The sequence below is a fragment of the Colletes gigas genome, unplaced genomic scaffold (assembly GCF_013123115.1).
Source record: "Colletes gigas isolate AHSC1104 unplaced genomic scaffold, ASM1312311v1 Colletes_gigas_Sc00001, whole genome shotgun sequence".
NCBI classification, from domain to species: Eukaryota; Metazoa; Arthropoda; class Insecta; order Hymenoptera; family Colletidae; genus Colletes; species Colletes gigas.
Window position 1 is genome coordinate 6,925,153 of NW_025106630.1, and position 12,689 is coordinate 6,937,841.

The 12,689-nt window shown below is 37.5% G+C and overlaps 2 protein-coding genes across 2 annotated transcripts; both read left to right on the plus strand.

Annotated features, from left to right (window-relative positions):
* The first annotated feature begins 3,820 nt into the window (after positions 1-3,820).
* Positions 3,821-7,810, plus strand: LOC122395397 (phosphoserine aminotransferase). Its single transcript, XM_043392936.1, has 8 exons — positions 3,821-3,968; positions 5,399-5,529; positions 5,918-6,030; positions 6,198-6,353; positions 6,434-6,528; positions 6,603-6,772; positions 7,150-7,410; positions 7,522-7,810. The coding sequence occupies exons 1-8, from the start codon at positions 3,897-3,899 to the stop codon at positions 7,634-7,636; spliced, it is 1,113 nt and encodes a 370-aa protein (XP_043248871.1). The 5' UTR covers positions 3,821-3,896; the 3' UTR covers positions 7,637-7,810.
* A 249-nt stretch (positions 7,811-8,059) lies between these two features.
* Positions 8,060-9,513, plus strand: LOC122395428 (zinc finger protein 830). Its single transcript, XM_043393002.1, has 4 exons — positions 8,060-8,249; positions 8,519-8,999; positions 9,077-9,246; positions 9,323-9,513. Exons 1-4 carry the CDS (start codon positions 8,146-8,148, stop codon positions 9,462-9,464), a joined length of 897 nt encoding a protein of 298 aa, XP_043248937.1. The 5' UTR covers positions 8,060-8,145; the 3' UTR covers positions 9,465-9,513.
* Positions 9,514-12,689: the final 3,176 nt, after the last annotated feature.

Below are 12,689 nucleotides of genomic sequence, written 5' to 3' on the forward strand. Positions count from 1 at the left end.
CGTAAAATCGAAACTTCATTCAAAGTCGAACCATTCCTATTGCTATCTTCGTTATAATCTAAATAAATTAACGTTCTTTGTCGGACAATAGAATGAATAATAAGCTACATATTCCAAATGTAGGCCAAAGAAACCGGGACTGCATTATTTGTTCCGACAGGAAAACACCAGGAGAAAGACGTCAAACAACATTTTATTGTGAAACATGTATAAATCAACCTGCTATGTATATTGGGAATTGTTTCAGAATTTACCATACCATAGAAAATTATGAGAAATAAATTTTTATTTTGTATTGTAAATATGTGTTCTTCAATGTCCATAAATACATATAAACCAAATTTCAACACAATGCCTTACTTGGTTCCAAAGTTGTACCATATAATATCACGACTCAAGGGTTTTCGTTTTCGCGAGAAAGTAGCGTCGAGTTGCTGATAGCTAACGTCCGAAAAGGTGCCGAGTGCAAAGGGTTAACTATTAAAAAAGACATTTTTTTACTACGCTTATGGACGTGCGTTCATATATTTATACTATTAATACGATTGAGTCTAAACAACCAAATGAATTTCAATGTAATTTTACATTAAGTTTTGTGTTCTCATTTCAAGGTTTGATACACGTTATTTGTAAGAAATTTAAAAAATGTAAAGTAATAAAATTATAATTATAATCGACACATTATACATTATTTGTCGTCGGTTGTCATGCCGGCTAATACAAACAAGAGAAAAAAGCAACGATCGTGGACTGATGCAATATAGAGCCACAGATATGTACATATAGACAGAATTCATTGTAGTAGTAGCGATATTTTTGAAGAAAAATCTCGGAAACTAAGGCCGAGCGGCGGTTATACAGGGTGTTCGGCCACCTCTAGCAAAAATTTTAATGAACGATAGTAGAGGCCAAAATAAGACGAAAATCAAGAATACTAATTTGTTGATGGAAGCTTCGTTAAAAAGTTATTAACAATTAAATTCAAAAATTTCAAATCGTTCTGGAAAAATTATTTTCGGTTGCGGGGGTCAACTACAATCATTTTTGGTGAGTACACATACCTCCGAAATCCTATCTACTTTCGAGAAAAAAAATCGAGTAGGTGCTGAAATTTTTCGGCGAAAAAAAATTTTTCAAATCGTTTTAAAAAAATTATTTTCGGTTGCGGGGATCAATTACAATCATTTTTTATCATTACATATACCTCCGAAATCGTACGCACTTTCGAGAAAAAAATTCCTTACTGAAAATCCAATTAGGTGCCTAAATTTTTCAACGGAGAAAAAAAATTGCAAATCGTTGTGGAAAAATTATTTTCGGTTGCGGGGGTCAATTACAATCAGTTTTTGTCATTAGAAATACCCACGAAATCCTGCCCACTTTCGAGAAAAAAAATAGAGAAGGTGTGAAATTATTCGAGAAAATTAAAAAATTGCAAATCGTTGTGGAAAAATTATTTTCGGTTGTAGGGTTCAATTATAGTCATTTTTGGTGAATAGACATACCCCCGAAATCTTGCGCATTTTCGAGAAAAAAATTCAGTAAGAGCGGCACTTTAAACGTTAATAACTTTTTAACGAAGCTTCCACCAACAAATTAGTATTCTTGATTTTCGTCTTATTTTGGCCTCTACTATCGCTCATTAAAATTTTTGCTAGAGGTGGCCGAACACCCTGTATGTATAGGAAAAAGTTGCTCAAAATGTTGATTTCTACAACATATTCAAAAATCATCGAAATCGGTGAGACCCGGCCTTTTCTAAATAATTACCTCATTTTCTTTCAATAATTCTCCATTGCAAAAATTTTACAGTATTCTTACATTTTTTTATATTTTAAAATTTTCCCATGTTATTAGAAAGTAGATATACAACGAAAGTTATACAATTTATAGTTCCTAGCATGTATAACATGTATATGTATATAACGCATGGTCGCTTCGTATGGAAAGTCAATGAATCTTCAAAAAGCGCCCAGGTCCGATTTCGAGAAATGTAAGGTCTGTCGGTCACGATGGCTTTTGTCGTTTACTGACGATTCGAACGGTTGGCGATGCCAGGCTTGCTTTCGAGAAATGTAAACGACGTCAGCGATGCAAGAGCGAGAAGGAAAGCGAGTATCAGCCTGTTCTTCTCGGCTCTTCCGAAACTCAACGAGCTCACGTACACGCAATTGAGCATAGTGTGCGAAAGCGAGGAATGAGGAGTTTCCGGGGCCCCGATGCACAGTCTGATTAAACTGATTTCGAGTCGCAAATACGTTTCTGCCGAGTTATTTTTTTAATAAATGATGTATTACAATTTAAAATAAAAAATAGAGAATTTGCGGTGTACGTATCAATGAAATACATCCTTATGAATTTTAATAATCTTGAAATTTTTAAATACTCTTAATCGATTGATTTCTCCAATGAAATTAATCGATTAATGTCCAATGATGGACCCTACAGCTTTAATTCCGTTAAAAAATAATAAAATTTATGTAATTTTATTTTCTGTCTCACTTCCTCTTGTGTTAATTTCTGAATCTGTTGATAACGTTGCGAGTGACACGAAAATGGTAATGGGGTCCCGGGACCCCAGAAACTCCGGCCGAAAAATTACATTACGTGAAACGTCTATTCATATATCTCGTCTGTGGTTTTATCATTAGATGGCATTATATGCCCTATTACCTATTATTTATTAGAAACGAAATACAGGATAGATAGGACAATATAAGCACAGACGAGGTATACGAGTAGACCTTTCACCCAATGGATTTTTTTGACCCATTTTTATGGGGTCTCGAAACCCATTACCATTTTCGTGTTACTCGCAACGTTACCAACAGATTCAGAAATGAATTTTCAGGTCGGTATGGCAGTCAGATTGGGCCACTCGTATACCTCGTCTGTGATATAAATAATAGCATTCGTTCTTTGGCATAAAATTTTAATTGATGGGTTTCAATAATTATAAGACAGCATAATCCATTTTTTAAAAATACAAGTACAACCATTGTTGACAGAACTATGGTCCTCGACGATTGATATATTGGCTATACAGCTGGCATATGTGCCTATTGTGTATTATAGACGAAAGTGTATAAATTATCCTGCTTCTTTACTATGTGTTGCACTCTATTTCTTAACAAATGTTAAAAAAACATTGCTCGCCATGCAGCTTACGTATGTACGTACAGTTCAGCTAATAAAAGTTGTACGTGGATTTAAAAAATGTCTTATGCTGTTTCATAGTTATTACAATTTTCGCGACTGTTTAGCGAAACAAACTCGTACAGCTGCATCTTGTTGAAGGACCAAGACGCATTTCTTGGTCAAGACCTGTTCGACAGGTCTCGACTCTCGTTTAACACAATAAGGAAAACAAAATGAAACGAGACACCAAGGTGGTATCAGTACTCGGTCGGTGATCGATATTGATCACGCGTGAATTATCATTTTTATCTTTATCCGGGTAAACTTCTGGAAACTCTAGCCGTAGGTTACATAAGAAGATTATAAAAACAGAAAAAATCGGAAGAGAAAGTAAAGGAAGCGGTACAACGAAAAGGAAAAATATCGATTCATAATAGTCTACGATCATTGGGCATCGTAGTTTATCGCAATTTTCAGCAGGGAATTATGTGCATAATGCCATTGGTCACAGATGGAATTGGATATAATTACATTTCGACAGTGGGTTTAATAGAATGTTAAATGACGAATAGAAATACAGAATTCAAATTTCTCTCTGTGAATACTGCTTCCATCTATCGCCATCTTAGCTTATTTAGTTCAAAGATACCACACATGTGGCACTGTAAAGGAACAAGTAAAAAACGTTAGGAGTTGCCTATCCATGGCTCAGTCCAGTCTATACGTATCAGCCGTACAGTGCATTAGAAGCATTCGCAATGAGCGACCAAAGCAATAGTATGTACGATGTGATCAATTTTGGAGCAGGACCGGCCAAACTTCCGCAACAGGTATCGCGTATAAATAATTTCGCGAATTGAACTACTTTCCTTTGCCAATAGATCTTGTCGATATTGGGTTAAACTTTACCGGGCCAAAAATTATTAAGATATCTCTTCGCAATCTGGTAGAATTTTACGAGTCGATTACCAAAAGCACGATTTTAACTTTAGGAATTCATGGGGTCAAAAGTTATGCGTGTTTAAAACTGCGTAATTGTACGTGTTACATTTACTGCCATGTTGGCTCCTTTCATTGCCCGTCCAAAGAAGGCCAAAAATTAAATAACTTAGAAATGCGGTTTACATTATACTTTTCGCCTCTCTTTATACTACAGTAAGATACTTTGGTCTTCATTGTCTTAAATGATGAATACAACTGTAAAGAAACTTTTCTCTTGCTCTTGAAACAAATAATATGGTGTTGTCGCTATAAAAGCGAAATTGATGGAACAAAAATTTTACCCTCACTACTGGGGGTAATCCCCCTCGGGACTAGCCACACGAGTTACTTAACACGCCAACGGGTTGTCAAGCAGCTCGATGTTGACCAAGAAAAAGAAACAATCTGTGAGATAAATAATTGAATAGAAGACCAGGACATGTTTACTGTTACTTAGAATGGAAATAGTATATCAAATCGTTTCTGCCTTTGCCTACATAACGTAAACAAGTCTCCGGGGGGGGGACACCGGACACGAACGAGGTCAGCGTGTGCCAGTGAAGCAATCATAATACGATAGTAAAACTTCTTTTATTGGTAGTTCGAGATTATTTAATAAATGTATTTATTAATTTATAAAACTATATCGTGTTTGGTCTTATTTTGATCGGGGAGGAATCGCGAATATGATATCGAAATCTCATCGCACGGCTTTGATCTCTGCCGGTTACTTCGAACGCTCGTCTTTTCTCTTTCTTTTCGCTCGCTGTTCTTTTTTACGTTCGACGTTACCGCAAAAAGACCAAGACTGCCTCGATCCAGAACTTCGTGTCTAAGCCTCGATAAATATAAACGGTCCCGAAGGTTTCGTTTTTATAGCGATAACACTGTATTTTGTTTATTCTTCGTGATTGCGTTAAGTATTTTTTGGTAACCGAATGTTGAAGTAACACGATACTGTGTGAAATTTTGCAAAATGAATTCCCCCGTAGGAAAATATCAGAAAAATTTAGAAATATTTTGCAAGATTAGCCAGTAAATTAGAAAGATAGTGTAGATACATTAGTATATTATTTGCGCAAAGGTCAGTCTCGTTCATTCAGCTATCGCGCTCGTTACTTAATACCCCCAACAGCGATTACGGATAAACACCGAAGTAAATGAGTACAATCCCTTATCTCAGATCGAATATTTGCCTATGATAAAATATTGCTTCCTCGCTATATTCTAATTCGTCGCGAAGAAATCGACGTTAAATTAAGTTATATATATTTTACAGGTATTAAAAGATGTACAAAAGGAATTGCTTGCGTACGGTAATACGCAAATGAGCATTTTAGAGCTGAGTCATAGATCGAACGAGATTAAAAATGTTATTGATAATGCTCAAGCCACGTTAAGGGATTTATTGTAAGTTGGTATGAAAAATAAAAAAAGTATCAAAAATTGTGAGTCGTGATTATAAATTTTCATTAACTTTCTCGAACATCTGCTTACCGGTTACACCTATAGTAAGTACTTAATATTGTGCTCGAGTTCCACTTAACATCGTTTTGTTTTTAGTTGACCAAACTAATCGATTGCAATTAAATGTAGTTTATTTCACAACGTTTTAACAATGATTATTAATAGACATATAGATATAGGATAGAATACTGTACGCTACGTGAAAGATTGCAGTGCTTTTAGATTTTATGGCCAAGAAATTAGACAGAATATTCTTTGTATGCATGAATAAACAGTTTATGGTAATTGTTCACGTGCTGTCTGAATATAGTGGATTATTTAAATATTCCAGGAATATTCCAGATAATTATAAAATCTTATTTATGCAAGGAGGAGGGGCAGGGTTATTTGCAGCCATTCCTTTAAATATGATGACAAACCGCAAAGCAGATTATATACTAACTGGTACACGAATACACTATATCAGGTTTCTTATATTCTTCGTTTTCTACGTTAGAACATTATATATTCCCGAATATAAAAGATATAATCCGAGACAAAGAAACCGTATTATTAGACAGTAAATAGTTAATGTTAAGAGTTTTTATATTCATGGAAAATGAATTTTTTAGGCTTGTGGTCGGCCAAAGCAGCGGCGGAAGCAGCAAAGTATGGTACCGCGAGATTAATTATGTACGAGAACTATACCAAAATCCCTGATCCGTCTACTTGGAATTTAGACCCACAAGCATCCTACGTTTATTACTGTGCTAACGAGACAATTAATGGTAAATGAATAATAAGTAGAATATGTGGATAATAATCGAATTAGAGAAAATTGAATATTTCGTTTATTTAATTATTTAAGGAGTCGAATTCAATTACATTCCCGAGACGAAAGGAGTGCCACTCGTTGCCGATATGTCGTCGAACATTCTCACAAGATCCTTAGATATCTCGAAAGTATGTGAACGTTAAATTTGACAACGACCAAACGCGCAAAACTTCGAAAAAGTAGATTATCATGTGTTGTTCAGTTTGCAGTAATTTTTGCTGGCGCCCAGAAAAACATTGGTCCAGCCGGCGTGACGCTCGTGATAGTGCGAGACGATGTTCTTGGCCACCCTAGTGATCACTGTCCATCGGTGTTCAATTTTACTCTCATGGCAGCCAATAACTCCTTGTATAATACACCGCCAGTCTTTCAGTAAGCATTCGAAAAATAAACGAACAACGATAAAATAAATCAGCGTGGGTGTTTACGTTGTCGTATTCGAGATCAATATTATTTAGTACAGATTTCGATTTGGGTACAGTCCTCCGCTCTCTTGAAGTCTCGCGGAAGAAATGCACGTATTTCCACGCTATTCGTCGCGACAGTTACACACACATGTGTGGACTGTCCGAGAGCAAGGGAACGAGATAGATAAATGGGCGGTCCGATTCCACTTTCCTTTGTGTCGTCCCGCGAGACTTTAAATCAGCGGTGGACAGTATTTTTCAAGTAGATAAAATAAAAGAGATGTAAACGCGCAAGGGATATTTTTCTAAACACGGAGCGTTCAAGCATTTGTCATTTTTTAGGATATACACGGTCGGGTTAGTTTTGAAATGGGTTAAGGAACACAATGGCGTCGAAGCGATGGAAAAATTGGCGATTGAGAAAAGTCGGAAACTGTATGACGTGATCGATCAGTCGGAAGATTTCTATTCGTGCCCCATCGATGTAGACGCAAGGAGTCGAGTCAATGTGGTGTTTAAAATACTCGAAGATAATAAATCGGCCGAGCAATATTTCTTGTCCGGCGCGAAAGCGCGTGGTATGATGCAGTTGGGAGGTCACAGGTCAGTGCAACTTAGAAAGCAACTTATACTACAATAAGTAGCATTAATCTTTCAATCATCGTTCAATATATCGCGTCGCCTTTCGAATTACATGGAGACATTTAATTACAGGTTTGTAGGTGGACTTCGAGCGTCTTTGTATAATGCTATTACTCTGGAAGAGACACAGAAACTGGTAGACTATATGCAATGGTTCCGCCAGGAATATTTGAAGGAACATAAATAGAATTATAATGTAACATATTAAAAATATTGCACCAGAGAAAAACTAATATCACGTAATACCATATCACGCGCATTTTCTTTAAACATATTTTTATTATTTTTGTCAATATTTTAAATCGTTCTCGAATTTATTGAATTATGTTAATATTAAATTGTATGTGTATATATTAAATTAAGAGCATTTCAGTGTTGATATTTGTTTGCATCCACAACTCACTCTATCCTAAGCTACTTGATTCGTTTACTATTCTATGGTTTGTACATTAGTCAGAATAGTTTTGATTTAGATATTTCTTGGACCATAATACTTATTACCAAATCCGTTTTCTATATTTTCCTAGTTTTTTTTAACGTAAATTGTAGTTGGTACACATGTATGTACATCTCAGCTGATAGTGACGTAATATTATTTCTGAAACTTCATCTAGTTGCATAGGACAGTGAATCAAAATATAACCTGAACCGTAAGAATTGCGTTTAGGTATTTACGAGTCGAATTTCTTTCTCAAAATGTCGCTTAAAAGAAGATTAACGCAAGATGATTTGCGTAAAGCCATGAGTGAGCACAAAAAGAAATTGGGTGCCGTCAAGAAAATCGAATCACCATTAGCAAAATATCCTTTTCACAACGTTACTGCGTATATTGAGGTTATGTGTCTCGTTTCTTCACAGTAGAATAAAATTTTCGACATACGTTTAAGAATTAAAGTAACATCAAGTACCTATAATTTATGCATTTGTGTAATTTTTGCTTTCAAAGCTATTAATAATTGGAAACAGTTTCATAATTTTGTTGACTAGAAACTAATTAAATACGATACTTTATGTTCATGCATAATAACAAGTTAACAAATATTTGAACATCCTTAACCATGGTAAACACATATACAGATATAGGGCAGCTTATGTGCGTTCTCTGCAAAGTTACTGTTCGTAGCGAAACAGTTTGGCCTGTTCACTTGAATTCAAAGGCTCACAAGGAAAATATAGCATTAGCAAAGAAGACCAAATTAGAAACAGATGCTCCAAAGACTGCTGTGCACACATTTAAAAGGCCTTCATCTCCGTCTCAAGAATCTTCCCCAAACAAAAAGATAAAGAGTATATTAAAAGTTCCTTCGACGCAAACAACGTCGAGCTTACCATCAGATTTCTTTGATAATAATCCTAAACAGTCCAATGGCACTGTACCGTCAAATACTTCTGCAATGATAGAAAGGCCAGAGAACAGCAAAGAACTTGTAAATGATAAAGAAGCAAAGAATGTGGAAATAGAAGAAGAAAGGGAAAAAGACAAAAACAAAGATACAAATCAACCAGTTCTTCCAGAAGGCTTTTTTGATGATCCAGTTTTGGATGCTAAGGTATAAACATAGTTAAAGAAGAAATATAATATGTAATAAATTAATATAAAATTATATGCTTTTTATGGGGATAATAGGTTCGTAATGTTGAGTATAAAAATCCCATAGAAGAAGAATGGGAAAAGTTTCAAAAAGAAATTAAGGAGGAAACTGCACAATCCGCGCAAATAATTGCTGATGATCAAGAAGAAGCAACAACAGAGAGACAATTAGGTGAAATAGAAGAACAATTACGACACTGGTCTAGGTAATATTTTTTATTATTTGCATTTCTGTTTGGAAAGCAATAATTTATAAAATTAACTAAACAATGGTTGTAACAGAGTAATGGATCTTGTAAAACGTAAAGAACAAGTACAAGCTACAGATAGGAAACAGAAGAACACAGATGAGGATGTTTCCAGCGGTGACGAAGCCGAGTTTGAGGAATTTCTCGATTGGAGAGCCAAAAATTCTTATAAATGAAATTAAATCTAATTATGTACAGTATTTACTGTGTTGTAAATATTTAAAAACTTGCTAATTTTAAGAGTATTGTTTGTAAGTGTAGTATTATGTTAATTTACCCTTGGTATAAAATTCTGAATATGGTTTGTATAAAAGAAGAAAAAGTATTTATTTAGTTGTTCTTCATCTGTCGGTGGTGTAGATAATACCACAGACGTGGTATACGAGTAGACCTTTCACCCAATGTATCTTTTCGGATCATTTTTATGGGGCTCTAAAGCCCCATTACCATTTTCGTGTCACTCGCAACGTTACTTTGATTCCATCTATCTCCCTTCGGGTCTTCACTCGCAGCAACCTCCACGTGGTGAGACCTGGTAACAGTGACGCCAGATTGAGCACCTGGTGCACCTACTCACACTATGCCAGATCACGCGTACGTGAGCTCGTGGAGTTTCAGAGAGTCGACAAAGGCAAACTGACACATGCCACCTTTCTCGATTCTCCGAAGCTGCCCGAAGTAATTTCGGACCGTCTCATGGGAGTCGAGAGAGGAAGGCTCATTTGCCTTCTTGCACTTGAACAACTGAAATTCGACCTCGCAGCCTCTGCTAACCTCTGCCAACATGTGCGGGCTTCTGCCTGCCACTGCTGACCACTGCTGACCACTGCTGACCACACCTCATACTTCCGACAACGTATAACGATTGCTACTGGTTACTGCCAGCCTCTCCCAGGCTCTGCTGGCCTCTCCTGACCTCCGCTTATATTTCTGACGACGTACAACAATTACGACTGACTTCTGTCAAGCTCCGCTGGCCCCCGCTGACCACTGCTGACCACCCCTGATGCTTCCGACAACGTATAACGATTACAACTTGCCACTGCTTGCCCCTGCTGGTCTCTGCTTGCCACTCCTTGCCACTGCTGGCCTCCGCTGGCCTCTGCTGACCACTGCTGACCACCACCGATGCTTCCGACAACGTGTGACGATTACTATACGTTACTGCTTGCCCCTTCTGGCTTCTGTGGCCCCTGCTAACCCCTGCTGACCCCTGCTGACCCCTGCTGACCACTGCTGACCCTTGTTAACAACTTCTGCCATGATATATATGTATTAAAACATTGTATAATGTAAATCTATGGCAATAAATGATATAATTACAAAGAATTCTATGTGTTCTCATCATTTTTTACCTTTCTTTTCCTCTCCAAATCATTACCTTAGTTATAAGACTCCCTGAAACTCCTTGGTTTCCCTGAACCCACTTGGAAGTCCTGAAACACCTCGGAAGTCCTGAAACTCAGAACTTTGCTAAAAATTCAGGGTTTCCAAGAATTTTCGGCGTTTCCAAGAAATTCCAGGACTTTCCAGCTGTTTCAGGACTTTCCAATTGTTTCAGGACTTTCCAGTTGTTTCAGGGCTTTCCAGCTGGCTCGGGATTTCCAAAATTTTAAGTCGTTTCAGGACTTTCCAATTGTTTCAGGACTTTCCAGTTGTTTCAGGACTTTCCAGCTGTTTCAGGACTTTCCAACTGTTTCAGGACTTTCCAGCTGGCTCGGGATTTCCAAAATTTTAAGTCGTTTCAGGACTTTCCAATTGTTTCAGGGCTTTCCAGCTGTTTCAGGGCTTTCCAGCTGTTTCAGGACTTTCCAATTGTTTCAGGACTTTTTGGGAAATCGGCGAAATTTTCGAGCAAAAATTTTTCGGCGAAAAAAATGAATTCTCGATTTTGCCAACAGGTACAGTACCGACGGTTACAGAAAAAAAATTTAAAAGTTAATTTTTGATTTTGGCAGCAAGTACGAGAGCCGGGCACTTACGGAATCCAATTTTAACCGGGAAAACGGTCTCTTAAAACCAAGGCAATGATTTGGAGAGGAAAAGAAAGGTAAAAATGATGAGAACACATAGGATTCTGTTAAATTATATCATTTATTGCCATAGATTTACATTATACAAGGCTTGAATACTTATACATCATGTCAGAAGTTCATAACAAAGGTCAGCAGTGGTCAGCAGTGGTCAGCAGTGGTCAGCAGTGGTCGGCAGGGGTCAGCAGGGGCCACAGAAGCCAGAAGGGGCAAGCAGTAACATGTAGTAATCGTCACACGTTGTCGGAAGCATCGGTGGTGGTCAGCAGTGGTCAGCAGAGGCCAGCGGAGGCCAGCAGTGGCAAGGAGTGGCAAGCAGAGACCAGCAGGGGCAAGCAGTGGCAAGTTGTAATCGTTATACGTTGTCGGAAGCATCAGGGGTGGTCAGCAGTGGTCAGCGGAGGCCAGCGGAGGTTGGCAGAAGTCAGTCGTAATTGTTATACGTCGTCAGAAATATAAGCGGTGGTCAGGAGAGGCCAACAGAGGCTGGGAGAGGCTGGCAGTAACCAGTAGCAATCGTTATACGTTGTCGGAAGGTCAGCAGTGGTCGGCAAGGGCCAACAGAGGTCAGCAGAGGGATGTAAAGTGTGGCGACAGGTGCGTTTTCTGTCGCCTCTACTCTAGTAGGTGAATGAAACATTTTACTTTTTTTTTAAATTTGAATTTTACATAGAATCTCTCCTTTGATCACGTCGGGGTCACCAATTGTAGCCGTAATAAATTAGAACATATGTATGACTCTTTTGAATATCTGAAGAACTCTGAGTTTATTATTATAACTGTTTAAACAAACTACTAGCCGTCTCCTAGCGATCAAAAACAAAAAACATTAACATTAACTTTTTCTTATAACAACACTAACTTCAACCCTTTAATCGGTAAAGTAGAGCTCAACCTCGCGACAGAAAACGCACCTGTCGCCACAACATCGGAAATTGCGCGCCATCTAGCGTTGAAAATAGCGAACTAATTCCCGATTAACATGGACGTTCTCTCCTGGATGATGATGGAATCAAATGCTATTTATCGATTGTATGGCAGAAACATAATTGTATTAGCAAAAGAAGCAGAGCTGAGCATCGCCCACTCGTTCGAATTGTCAGTAAAATGACAAAAACCATTATGACTCGCAGCCCTTACATTTCTCGAAAGCAGAAGACGTGATCGCTGTTTGGAGATTCGTTGACCAGAGCATTTCCAAAATGCCAGACCCACTTAAAACTAGATGAAACTATTATTCTACAGACGCAGGGAATAAGTAGAAGAGAAAGAGTGCTAAACTTCTTCGTAGATTTTTATTATTTATATTCAATCAGTCAATACATTTGCAATTACAACGATATTAACATACACTATATTGTGTTTAAT

What these genes read in the sequence shown, in the direction of transcription:
- LOC122395397 (XM_043392936.1), top strand. Translation starts at nt 3,897, where the DNA reads ATGAGCGACCAAAGCAATAGTATGTACGATGTGATCAATTTTGGAGCA. An exon ending in CGGCCAAACTTCCGCAACAG is followed by an intron (nt 3,969 to 5,398) that starts GTATCGCGTATA and finishes TATATTTTACAG; the next exon opens with GTATTAAAAGATGTACAAAA. An exon ending in GCCACGTTAAGGGATTTATT is followed by an intron (nt 5,530 to 5,917) that starts GTAAGTTGGTAT and finishes TAAATATTCCAG; the next exon opens with GAATATTCCAGATAATTATA.
- LOC122395428 (XM_043393002.1), top strand. Translation starts at nt 8,146, where the DNA reads ATGTCGCTTAAAAGAAGATTAACGCAAGATGATTTGCGTAAAGCCATG. An exon ending in ATCCAGTTTTGGATGCTAAG is followed by an intron (nt 9,000 to 9,076) that starts GTATAAACATAG and finishes TGGGGATAATAG; the next exon opens with GTTCGTAATGTTGAGTATAA. An exon ending in CAATTACGACACTGGTCTAG is followed by an intron (nt 9,247 to 9,322) that starts GTAATATTTTTT and finishes TGGTTGTAACAG; the next exon opens with AGTAATGGATCTTGTAAAAC.